The following is a 13,489-nucleotide window of genomic DNA, read 5'->3' on the forward strand; positions in this document are numbered from 1 at the left end:
TACAGTGAAAAAAATTATTTATTTTATATCTAAAGCTTAAGCTATTGTAAAAACAGATATGAGTGGTGGCACTGGGCAAGAGGGCAGAGTATCCACTGTGAAACTCACACAGAAGCTGGCAGGCAGGCAACTGCTCTTCTATTACAGTGGAAACGAAGTTTTGGTTTTAAAAGCACGCTATAGAGACACCAGATATGAGTGGCAACTGTCAAAGTACGCTGGCAGGGTTGTGCAGGGCACACGCTGATGGAAGGCCTGACAGAGCCGCTTGAAGGACACTGACTGGCTGCTATTAGCTTACACTGGAAACCTTTTTTCTTTGTAAAAGCACGCTAAAGAGACACCAGATATGATTGGCAACTGTCAAAGCACGCTGGCAGGGTTGTGCAGGGCACACGCTGAAGGAAGGCCTGACAGAGCCGCTTGAAGGACACTGACTGGCTGCTATTAGCTTACACTGGAAACCTTTTTTCTTTGTAAAAGCATGCTAAAGAGACACCAGATATGATTGGCAACTGTCAAAGCACGCTGGCAGGGTTGTGCAGGGCACACGCTGAAGGAAGGCCTGACAGAGCCGCTTGAAGGACACTGACTGGCTGCTATTAGCTTACACTGGAAACCTTTTTTCTTTGTAAAAGCACGCTAAAGAGACACCAGATATGATTGGCAACTGTCAAAGCACGCTGGCAGGGTTGTGCAGGGCACACGCTGAAGTAGGCCTGACACCCAGATGCTTGCAGACAACTAACTGCTCTTCTATTACAGTGAAAAAAAATTATTTATTTTAAATCTAAAGCTTAAGCTATTGTAAAAACAGATATGAGTGGTGGCACTGGGCAAGAGGGCAGAGTATCCACTGTGAAACTCACACAGAAGCTGGCAGGCAGGCAACTGCTCTTCTATTACAGTGGAAACAAAGTTTTGGTTTTAAAAGCACGCTATAGAGACACCAGATATGAGTGGCAACTGTCAAAGTACGCTGGCAGGGTTGTGCAGGGCACACGCTGATGGAAGGCCTGACAGAGCCGCTTGAAGGACACTGACTGGCTGCTATTAGCTTACACTGGAAACCTTTTTTCTTTGTAAAAGCACGCTAAAGAGACACCAGATATGATTGGCAACTGTCAAAGCACGCTGGCAGGGTTGTGCAGGGCACACGCTGAAGGAAGGCCTGACAGAGCCGCTTGAAGGACACTGACTGGCTGCTATTAGCTTACACTGGAAACCTTTTTTCTTTGTAAAAGCATGCTAAAGAGACACCAGATATGATTGGCAACTGTCAAAGCACGCTGGCAGGGTTGTGCAGGGCACACGCTGAAGGAAGGCCTGACAGAGCCGCTTGAAGGACACTGACTGGCTGCTATTAGCTTACACTGGAAACCTTTTTTCTTTGTAAAAGCACGCTAAAGAGACACCAGATATGATTGGCAACTGTCAAAGCACGCTGGCAGGGTTGTGCAGGGCACACGCTGAAGGAAGGCCTGACAGAGCCGCTTGAAGGACACTGACTGGCTGCTATTAGCTTACACTGGAAAACTTTTTTCTTTGTAAAAGCACGCTAAAGAGACACCAGATATGATTGGCAACTGTCAAAGCACGCTGGCAGGGTTGTGCAGGGCACACGCTGAAGTAGGCCTGACACCCAGATGCTTGCAGACAACTAACTGCTCTTCTATTACAGTGAAAAAAAATTATTTATTTTAAATCTAAAGCTTGTTAAAACAGATATGAGTGGTGGCACTGACTGTGCAAATGGGCAAGGCATCCAACCTCACACAGAAGCTGGCAGGCAGGCAACTGCTCTTCTATTACAGTGAAAAAAAATTATTTATTTTAAATGTAAAGCTTAACAAGTGGGCACAGTATATGCTGTGACCCTGACACACAGGCTGGCAGGCAGGCACCTGCAATTACATTACACAGCAAAAAAAAAAAAAAAGCAGCCTGATGTTCTAGCCCTAAAAAGGGCTTTTTGGGGTGCTGTCCTTACAGCAGAGATCAGATGAGTCCTTCAGGATTGTAGTGGACACTGAATACCCTAGCCTAGCTATCAATTTCCCTATGTAATCAGCAGCAGCTAAACTTTCCCTCCTCTCACTAAGCATGCATCTTCCGAATGAATCGAAAATGGATGCTGGGAGGGAGGTTGGAGGGTGTGGAAGGGAGGGAGTGCTGCTGATTGGCTGTAATGTGTCTGCTGACCGAGAGGCACAGGGTCAAAGTTGCCCAATGATGACGAATAGGGGGCGGATCGAACTGCGCATGTGTCCGCCCGCCGCGGCGAACGCGAACAAGCTAATTTCGCCGGGAACTGTCCGCCGGCGGACAGTTCGGTACATCACTAGTGAATACCAAAAATAGATAAGCTAAGTTGTAACTTTATTTTTAATAGTTCAAATATTTTGGATTGTGATAACGTTGAAAATACACAAAAATACAATTCTAGCTTGAGTTCAGGAGGTGTAATGGGATGAATAAATGGCTGTGATTATAACTGATGCATTTAACATGAACGTACTTTAGTTTCAAATTACATCTTACATGTATCTATTATAAATATAATTAATATAATATATATAATTTAGCACCATAATAATAATAATAGTAATAATAATAATATTATTAATAATAATAATATCTTAAAAAACAGAACTTAAACAAGTTGCAGAACAATTGGCAATAATCTCAAACCTTTTTTTTCTTTTCTTTTTGTAAAATATGCTTTAATATAGTTTTTTTCATCGGTAGGAATCCAAATAATCTATTTTAAAAAGGCCTGTCACATTTTCTCTAGATATCTCTTAGAACCAGGAATTGCTTGTGCCAGCAGGTAAACAAAAAAAGCATACAGGATACAATACAATAGCTATTCTAAAGAATATAGTATACAATAGCTATACATTCTAATTATTGGTGAAAAGAAACCAGCTCAGCACTGGTTTCAATGTTTTTAAGCATCAGCAAGGTAAACAGTATATAAAGACTCTTCATTCTGTGTGACAGCACAACTTGCATGAGCAGATCATCCATCACTGAAAATGGGAAAGGTAAGATGATCTGAATATTTTAAATATTTGCAACACAAGAAATATTGGAAACAATAAGCAGATTTTTTTTTAAAATTAACCCAAATAAATTACAATTTTAAATGCTTACACTGAATGCCAGCAAACTCTATCTGCTGAACAATATACCGTAGTGAGTTTATCTAGTCCAGAAACATGCCAACATAATATTCCGTAAACCAGTTTTGAACATTTGCCGCCACATCGAATAAGAATTCAGCAGAACACATGCATCACATGTTTACTTTTTTTCAGACTCAAGATTAAGATTTTTTCAGTTTTTGAAAGTACTTTCTAGTGAATACCACTATTAACCGTAATAAACTGCTATAATTATGTGAAAGTGAATGCAAGTTCACAAAATGTACCAAAAACATATATTCCAATTCTGCCTTAAACTTATATGTTTAACTCCAAAAATAAACTAAAAAATCTAAAATGTTCAAATGCATGGTTCTTTCACAGATTGTATTCTACGAGGATCGTAACTTCCAGGGCCGCTCTTATGAGTGCAACTCTGAGTGTCCAGATATGTCCTCATATTTTCATCGCTGTAATTCCATCCGAGTGGAAAGTGGAAACTGGATTCTGTATGAGCACCCCAACTTTAGAGGACACCAGTATTACCTTAGCAGGGGAGAATATCCTAATTTCCAGCAATGGATGGGTTTCAATGACTCCATCAGATCTTGTCGTATTAGCCCACAGGTAAAGATATTTACCAAAACAGTTAAGAATCTGACATAAATATGATGCAGTCCAAAAATACATTAGTATTTTCCAATTATCAATTATTAAAGGTTTACCTTTGCAGATATGACCTTTTTGACTATTATTAATTATTTTATGGGATATATCTTCAGTTCACAATTCCATTGTCAGGTAACAGGTGGGTAACCACTGATTAAAAAAAAAATATATAATCTTGTATAGATTTTGATTTTTACACGCAATTATACAATTATTTTAATCTTGTTTATAAATATTTTTTTCTTTCTAAAGCACCATGGATCATTCAGAGTAAAGGTCTATGAGAGGGAGGATTTCCGAGGTCAGATGATGGAGTTCACTGAAGATTGTACTAATGTCAATGAGAGATTCCGTTACCATGACATCCACTCCTGCCAGGTGATTGATGGCTACTGGATGTTCTATGAGGAACCAAATTACAAAGGACGCCAGTATTACCTGAGACCTGGAGAGTACAGAAGATATACTGACTGGGGTGCCATTAGCCCAAGAATTGGCTCATTCAGGAGACTTCACCATTTCTAATAAGTTGTATTTATTACTAAATCAGCATGTCATTAAGAATATAATAAAAGCTTCAAAAATTATCTTTAAGGTCTATATTTTCTTAATTTTCTATTTTTGTTGTGGGTTTTATACCTTTTACTTTACATGCAAAATGCAAACACTTATTTTAAACCACAGTTCAGTAAATTAATTATTTAGATAACAGTGGTTCTTATGAAAACAAATAATGAGTAAGTAATAAGGGGAATTATATTATTTTTAGATATAGTTCCTCAGGAAGTTGAAGGTGTGACAATAAAAATACTTATAGCTTTGGGGGCGGAGCCTGACCTGCTAACTGAACAGCCGCATGTTCGGAGAGCTCCCGCTGTTCTCAGGACTTTCCCTACCGCAAATCGCTATCACACGACTTCCCAAGCACCAAACTGCTCTACCCGCGATAGGGGAGAGCTGGTGTACCCTTCGATACCAGACTTAAGCGATTCCAGCACCGGGAACCTGAGATAGCTGGCCGCGGCCTGCAGATGGCGGAGATGGGGGGAGACGGACGCTCTCCTCGTCCTGACACAGGCGATGCGGACACAGCGACATACTACCACCCCCCCTACCCAGGGACCGGCGGGGGTGATACCGGTCCACTCCAGGGAGGCAACCCTGCTGCATGGGACAAACGAGCAGGTACTGAACGAGCACTACCCAGCAACGGAGAATCAAAACATGGCGGACGCCACGTGCTCTCACCCACACTGGGACCTCGAAGCCAGACTAGACAGCCTATTCACAGCTTTCTGGAAGAAGCTGGAGAGAAGGCAGCAACAAGCACCACTACCTACCAAGCCAAATCAATCGCCTCATACACTGCCTCACCGCTCCAGTGACAAACCCACTGTATCCAAGATACAGAGGGACAGAAAATGGAGGACCACAAAACCTGGCTCCCAGCACACACGGGCCACGCACCAGAAAACAACCAAGCTTCCCAGCATGCGAAAGACAGCACATACAGCCACAACCAGCCTGTCACAAACCGACAGGGTTGCAGCACGGCGCCTGCCTCACAAGGCAAGCCGGCCTCTGAAGCCACACAGAAGAAGCTGCCGCTCCTCCATAGCCGGGCTTCCACAGCGACCCCTGAATGCAGACCGTCACTTGGGAAAGCAGCAAGGCTCCACCATGAGACTCTCAGGGCTGGGAAGTGCAGAGCCCCCGCATGGCATTGGATGACCTCGAGGCTGAGTATAGGTACCATGGTACCCCAGCAATACACCCCCAGTGCCCACACCCTGAGCCCAGACCCACCCCAATTTAACCCACTGCGCTACCATGCTTTAACCCTCAAATTGCCATAACGAGACTCAAAGCCTGATTTACCTTGGGGGCCTCCAGGGAAATATACTCATCTACCACAGTGCTATAGTCCACAAGCTTAAGTCATGAAAGACAATCAAACACTGGCACTGTTTTCATATTCACGCGTATGCCTCATGCTATATTATAAAAATGTGCATTGTTTTTTCTATATTATCCTGCCTATTACATAAAAATGTGAAGCTAACTAGAGCACATATTCAGCAAATTTTCTTCCAAGCGTGTCCTGATTGCGCAGCCATGTGCATCTAACATTTTACTTTCTTTTATTGTATACTGCAGTTGCAAGCGGGGCTTTAGATAAAAACTTGTCTTACCAGACAATCTCCCTCCTGCTGTCCATAGAAATGTGTTACACTCTTACTGTATCTAACTGCATAGTCTAAGCTATCATATCACACTTATTACTTAAAGGAGCTCAACGTTGACATTCTATATTACCCATCATTAATTAGTAATCAGGGACGCCTACTGTCCCAGCGTAATGTAAGCTTAACTTTTAAGCATTGTGATGCAACGCTCTACTTAAGCGGAATAATTAATAACCAAATGTTGATATCTTGACTCTTTATTCCTTATTATTTTAAAAATTCTATGCAAATCCAACATGCCACAACACTGTTATATTATGTGCATGAAAATTGAGCCTGCTGATGCCGTTGTGGCGATACAGGCACTGTTGTAACTACCTGCATATCAAAAATAAAGAATAAAAAAAAAAATAATAATAATAAATTATAATACTGATCTTTTACTAGTTAGCGCGTTATTTTAAATTGGCAAATCAGTGCAGGTAGGGACAGTGTGGAAAATTATATTAGGTTGTGTTTTAGTTTTTTGTTAGTTTAAAGGAAGTAGAATTACTCCTCAAAAGCACTGGGAACAAGAGACCAGTAAAGGAAATGGCTGATTGAAAAAAGGAAACGATGCAACAGAGTTATCTGCATGTCACTCACAGAAAAAGAGATGGTGAGTTAATACAGCTGAGGAAACAATGACCATGAAACCCTCATCCGTAATTGGTTGGGGAATGGACATCGGAACCAATAAGGGAATGACTAGAGATTTAAAAGAGGTAATTAAGTATGAACGGACAACTCCGATTGAGGAAGCCCAGGGGAAGGGCGAAAAGCGTCTTTGAGAAGCTTTTTTGGACACTCATTAAATTTTAATATATTGCCCGTTTACTTTGTTTTTAATTTTATATGTGTTAATAAATGTATCCAATTGGAAAAAAAAAATACTTATAGCTTTTTTACTGAAGGTGGTTTGACCCAAAAAAGTAATGGTATTTCTTCAAAGAAGAAGGAAAACATTATTTCAACAACTCTGTCATGTATCAAATAATATCAATGGTGTTGTTTTCTATTATGACATTTTTTTTAATGCTTTCTTTGCAGAATATAGTACATTCTTATACAAATATATATTTAGATATTTATGTATATGTCCTATATGTATAGGTCAAAGGTAATAGGGATTCTTTGTGAGTTAGAATAATGGAAGAAATATGATGAAAGACCTGGACATCCAACTACAACCTTTTACACTTCACATGTTAAGCCTCTACAGAAACTGCTGAATTTGAATAAGCATTTAACAACACAGAATATTCACTGATTCTAAGGCTTCACATATCTGAAAGATCCATTTATGTACATGTTCATATTTAATGGACCATGTTCAATGTCGAGATTGTTTTTGTGAGCTACCTTCATTTCTAATCTCCTTAATTAGGCTAAGTTAGACTGTTGAAACTTCAAGCTGCAGAGTAAGATTTGTCATAGAAGATTTATGTTTATGCAAAAGTACATGCTTTGAATGTAAGAAATAAAACATAAAAAAATGACAAAACAAGGCAACATTTAGTAGCCACCGACTTTTCCAAGATAATACTAATTAAACAGTATTGTAACCTCTAAAATTACATGTAGAGGTCATACACACACACAGACTGCTGAGTTTATACATACCCACACACAGACTGCTGAGTCCATACACACACACTGACTGCTGAATCCATACACACACACAGACACATAGACTGTTGAGTCCATACACACACAGACACATAGACTGTTGAGTCCATACACACACATACTGCTGAGTCCATACACACACACACACACACACACACAAAGACTGCCGAGTCCACACACACCCACACACACACACACACAGACACAGAGACTGCTGAGTCCATACACACACACACACACACACACAAACAGACTGCTGAGTCCATATACACACAAACACACAGACTGCTGAGTCCATACACACAAACACAGACACACAGGCTGCTGAGTCCATACACACAAAGACTGCTGAGTCCATACACACACACAGACTGCTGAGTCCATACACACTCAGACACACACACAAAGACTGCTGAGTCCATACACACACACAGACTGCTGAGTCCATACACAGACTGCTGAGTCCATACACACTCAGACACACACACACACACAGACTGCTGAGTCCATACACACACACACAGACTGCTGAGTCTATACACACACACTGACTGCTGAGTCCATACACACACACTGACTGCTGAGTCCATACACACACACACACCCACAGACTTCTAAGTCCACACACACACACACACACACACACAGACTGCTGAGTCTATACACACACACTGACTGCTGAGTCCATACACACACACTGACTGCTGAGTCCATACACACACACACCCACAGACTTCTAAGTCCATACACACACACACAGATTGCTGAGTCCATGTACACACACAGACTGCTGAGTCCATACACACGCACAGACTGCTGAGTCCATGCACACACACAGACTGCTGAGTCCATGCACACACACAGACTGCTGAGTCCATACACACACACACTGACTGCTGAGTCCACACACACACACATAGACTGCTGAGTCCATACACACACACGCACACACACAGACTGCTGAGTCCACACACACACACCCACACACACCCACATACTGCTGAGTCCACACACACACACCCACACACACCCACATACTGCTGAGTCCATGCACACATACAGACTGCTTAGTCCATACACACATACACAGGCTGCTGAGGCCATACACACACACACACACACACACACACACACAGACTGCTGAGTCCATACACACACACACACACACACACACACAGACTGCTGAGTCCATACACACACACACAAACACACAGACTGCTGGGTCCACACACACACACACACACACACACACAAACACACAGACTGCTGAGTCCACACACACACACACGCAGACTGCTGAGTCCACACACACACACACACACACACACAATCATATTAAGCCTACCTGTCACTGGAGGCTGTTGCTGGGCGGTCCGGCAGGCATCTTAACTGTGGGGGTGGGGCTTATGTACGGGAGGCGTGGCTTCATTTGGGGGCGAGGCCTTTTCCTGGGGAGCCTTTCAATGCTCCCTCCAGCCACTAACAGCACCCAGCACCATTCCAGCTGAGCTCCTCTGTCCTGCATTCCCTCCCTCGGGCTGTAACACATGGTTACAGCCTGAGAGAATATAATTTAAACACATGGCCAGCAAGTTGCCAGCATATGGGAGGCACAAGCATGATGTAGGGGGGCCATGGCACCCTCTGGCCCCCTCCTAGCGACGCCATTGAGCTACACCAACTTATTCAATGCGTATTGGGAAGAACAATTCATATACCAGAGACACCCTTGGGGGGTGAATTTGGTGTGCTATCGCCGCTTTATAGATGATATATTTTTTATCTAGACAGGCACTGGTACAGATTTGGACTCTTTTATTGCATACCTGAATAATAATGAATGGGACATTGTTTTATCCGCATAGATCAGCACTGAAGGAATTAATTTTTTAGACTTCAATATTAACATAGTAGATGCACATATTACTAAGAATCATTTTAAAGAAGTGGATGCAAACGGATATATTAGGAAGGAAAGCTGTCATCACACACCTTGGCTATCAAACGCCCCTAAAGGTCAATTTTTAAGATTAAGACGAAATTGCTCAAATGACCAGAGTTATATAGCACAGGCAGGTAGGATCAAAACTCAATTCCTACAAAAAGGATATGAAGAAACCAAACTTCAGCTTTAGAAGAGGTCCTTAAAATACCAAGAAAAAAAGTTCTAGTATATAAAGATAAAAGGAAAGATCAAAAATGGAGCAATAACAGCATTCCTCTCATTTGCAGTTTTAATGGAAATAATAAAAAAGAAAAAAAAATCAAAAACAAATACTGGCATATTCTACAAGATGACCCAATCCTTTAAGGCATTTTACCAGAAAAAACAAAATAATTTATAGAGGAGCTAAAAATCTCAAAAGCACTTTAGCACAACGTAGTAATAAAGAAATAACGCTGATTAATAATTTTTTAAGCATAAGTAAAGGTTTTTACGGATGTGGGCAGTGCCTGGCATGCAGGAATACCAAAAGCAAAAAACGGAACATAATAGATATGGAGCCTATCATAAACCAAAAATTCCAAATTAAAGACCACCTAACATGCTACTCTAAAGGAGTAATCTATATTTTAAAATGTTCGTGTAATCTGCCTGTATATAGGCAGAGCAATCCGATGCCTAAACAAAAGGATAGCAGAGCATATATAAAGAATGAATTGGAGACACACAGTGTCTCTAATCATTTTAAAATAGCACATAATCAAAATCCTGAAGGAATGTTTTCTAGCGCCATTAAACTTGTCAAAAAGGATTGGAGAGGAGGAGATTACATTAAAAAGATAGGAATGGAAGAAATTAGATTAATTTTTAATTTTTAATTTTTACTATGACCCCGCAAGGGCTTAATAATGATTTTGAATTAAGCAATTTTATGAAATAATCTCTTTTATGAATATCACCTTTTATAAACAACATGTTTTAAATAGAGTCTATTTTAAACTCAATATTACTATGTTTAAAACATATCCTGAGTCAGATTAATAACTACTACCACTTGTTCTATTTCATAGGATTTTAGGACCGTTTTTTGCATTTGGTATTCCTGCATGCCAGGCACTGCCCAATTGTGTTCAATTTTTTTAATTCTGTATTTCTTTTTATTCCGGAGATCCAAACATTTATAGGACACGGTTGACAGTGCATTCGAACAATAAAGCGGCATTATACTTTGTTACAGTGGTTGCATATAATTGTTGCATTAACATCACGTTACATTTTGGCTACGCAGTCGAATGTACATATTCATTACCTTCTGTGTGCCGCTAGTCAGCTCAACCCTTATATTGTCAAGATAATACTATGTTGATTGCTGGCCCCATAGCCCATATGTCGCTCCTTGTGTGCATGGTTTCTGAAAGCCACGGTAGCGCCTCATATGGGTGTCTTTAGCCCCCCGTGGTATGCCTGTCTGTGTGGTCATTGTTTTTTTTTTCAAGAGAATTCCAGCTCGAGGCTGGATAAGAGGACTCCTATAGAGAGGAGAGAGAGAGAGAGGAAACAAGAGAAAGAGCAGCGAGAGGAGGGTGTTTGAAGACACTTGTGGTGTCTCCGTGGACCTTCTTGGTAAGGGCGGGGGGAGGGTCGGTGGTGTTGGTGAAAGGTACCTAGTGTGGTTACATACCCCTTGTATCATCAGGTTGTTGTGTCCGGAGCCGCAGTGTTTTGACTCGCCCTCCCTTCCAGCCAATCATTCCATTTGCCCCATGCATCTAGGCTATTGTTATGTCTATCAGAACTCTCTTGAGCCATCTTTTCGTACAGACCATAAGAGATACCTGTTGGATCACTTAATCTATGGGAGGGATAGTGTTGGATTTCCACCTCCTAGCTAACAGCAAGTTTGCTGCTATCAATATGTGGAATGTCAGGGTTCCTTGTTGTTTTGAGAGGTGATCGGGGCACATGTACAGTAGGAAGAATTCCAACGATTCCTGTATTGGTTTGTGTATTACTTCCCCAATTAGCATGGCTATTCCCACCTAGAAGGGTTTGATCAACGGGCATTCCCACCAGATAAGTAGCATTGTTCCTTTGTCAGTGGTGCATCTCCAACATTTGTCAGAGGTGTTTGGAAACATATGTGCTAGCCTCGCTGGTGTTAGGTACCATCTGGTGGCTATTTTCCTTATTAATTCTACGTGAGAGTTGCATCTCGTGTATTTTTTGTGTATTTTGAAGGCCCCAGACCAGGCAGCGTCGGGTATCTCATGCCTTAGGTCTTTCTCCCAGTCTATGGTATATTTAGGCATTGGGAGTCTGCTGTCCCTCAAAACTACTTCGTAACAAGTTGCTATTACCTTTTTCTTAGGTATTAGTCCTGTGCACATTTTCTCTATGTTGGTCATGGTGTGTATCATGGGCGGGTGGAGAGATCTTGTTTGGTTGGTGGTTTTCAGTAGGGGTTGCAGTTGTAGATATGACAGGCAGCCTATTTGGGGTGTGCTCAGTGGTGGGTTGAGTTGGGGGAAAGGGATCAAACCCTCTCCGCTCCAAGCATGATGAAGAAAATGTATTCCCTGCTTTCCCATCCCCTGCTGTCAAAGGTGGGAATGTAATATTTGAAGCATTTAATTGGTGTAGCTAGCGATATCGGGCTCCAGGAGGAAAACGTATCTTTTTTGTTATCCCATGTCCTTAACATCAGGGCTGTGGTGGGCAGCATGTTGCGCATTTGTGGTCCTAGGGGCTTAGGTGTCCAAAATAAGCAAGAGAACCCCTCTGCCAGAGACCAGTGGGAGTGTGGTGTGGCTGAGTAATGGTGTGGCTGAGTATTGTGGCCGTGTAGTACGCTAGGATATCTGGTCTGCCCAGTCCCCCATCTCCTAGTTTCCTAGTGGCTGTGGCCTTTGGGATGTGGGATTTACGGCGGTCATTTATAAACCTGTCGATGTGCCTTTGCAGTTGGGTGAAGTATGTCTTTGGGACTTCCACTGCTAGGGAATGGAACAGGAACTGCAACTTTGGGAGCAACATCATTTTAAAGGCTGCTATTCGGCGCAGCCAGGACAGGAATTTGCCTTTCCATTTGTCCATGCTTGTGCGGATGTCAGAGGCCACTCTGAGGTAGTTGGCTTTGACTAGGTCTAGTGGGCTTTTTGTTAGTTTTATGCCCAGGTATAGTATGTGGTCATTTCTCCAGTCGAAGTTGTAGTGTGTCTTGAGGTTTTGTGTCGTCTTATGGTCTAGGTTAATTGACATGGCCTGTATTTTGGTCGTGTTTAATTTGTAGTATGAGAACTTACTATATTCTGTCCGAACCTTAGTGAGTGCCTTGAGGGAGATGTCAGGTTGTGTGATGGTGAGGAGGACGTCGTCTGCGAATAGGCTGAGTGTGTGCTATGTTTGTCCTATGTGTACTCCCTGTATGTCAGGATGGGCCCTGATTCGAGTCGCCAGTGGTTCAAGGGCCAGGACGTTCAGCAGGGGTGACAGCGGGCATCCCTGTCGCGTCCCATTGGTGATGGTGAAGGAGTCAGAGAGGAAGCCTCCATGGAGCACCCTTGCCATGGGTACATTGTATAGCGCCCGAACCGCGGACAGGAATTCGTCTGGGAATCTGTATTTTATCAACACTGCCTCGAAGAAATTCCAGCTAAGCCGATCAAATGCCTTTTCGGCATCAAGGGATACCAGTATCCCTTTTGTTCCTTGTTTATGCATGGAGTAAATGATGTCCAGCACCCTGTACGAATAAAGATTGGTCTGAGTGGATTAGTGTCGTGAGGGTGTCTGACATTCTATTGGCTATTATTTTGGAGAATATTTTGGCATCATAGTTAAGCAGGGATATGGGCCTGAAGTTTTTGCAGTGTTTG

At 42.1% G+C, this 13,489-nt stretch overlaps 1 protein-coding gene across 2 annotated transcripts; it reads left to right on the forward strand.

The window, feature by feature from the left end:
* Positions 1-3,000: 3,000 nt before the first annotated feature.
* Positions 3,001-4,402, forward strand: LOC134571631 (gamma-crystallin 1-like). Of its 2 annotated transcripts, XM_063430104.1 has the most exons (3): positions 3,001-3,047; positions 3,531-3,773; positions 4,068-4,402. In XM_063430104.1, exons 1-3 carry the CDS (start codon positions 3,039-3,041, stop codon positions 4,338-4,340), a joined length of 525 nt encoding a protein of 174 aa, XP_063286174.1. In that variant the 5' UTR covers positions 3,001-3,038; the 3' UTR covers positions 4,341-4,402. The 2 variants fall into 2 exon arrangements, with proteins under 2 accessions (XP_063286174.1, XP_063286173.1); XM_063430103.1 differs by lacking the exon at positions 3,001-3,047 and having other exon boundaries at positions 3,516-3,773.
* Positions 4,403-13,489: the final 9,087 nt, after the last annotated feature.

The sequence above is a fragment of the Pelobates fuscus genome, chromosome 8, assembly GCF_036172605.1.
Source record: "Pelobates fuscus isolate aPelFus1 chromosome 8, aPelFus1.pri, whole genome shotgun sequence".
NCBI lineage: Eukaryota > Metazoa > Chordata > Amphibia > Anura > Pelobatidae > Pelobates > Pelobates fuscus.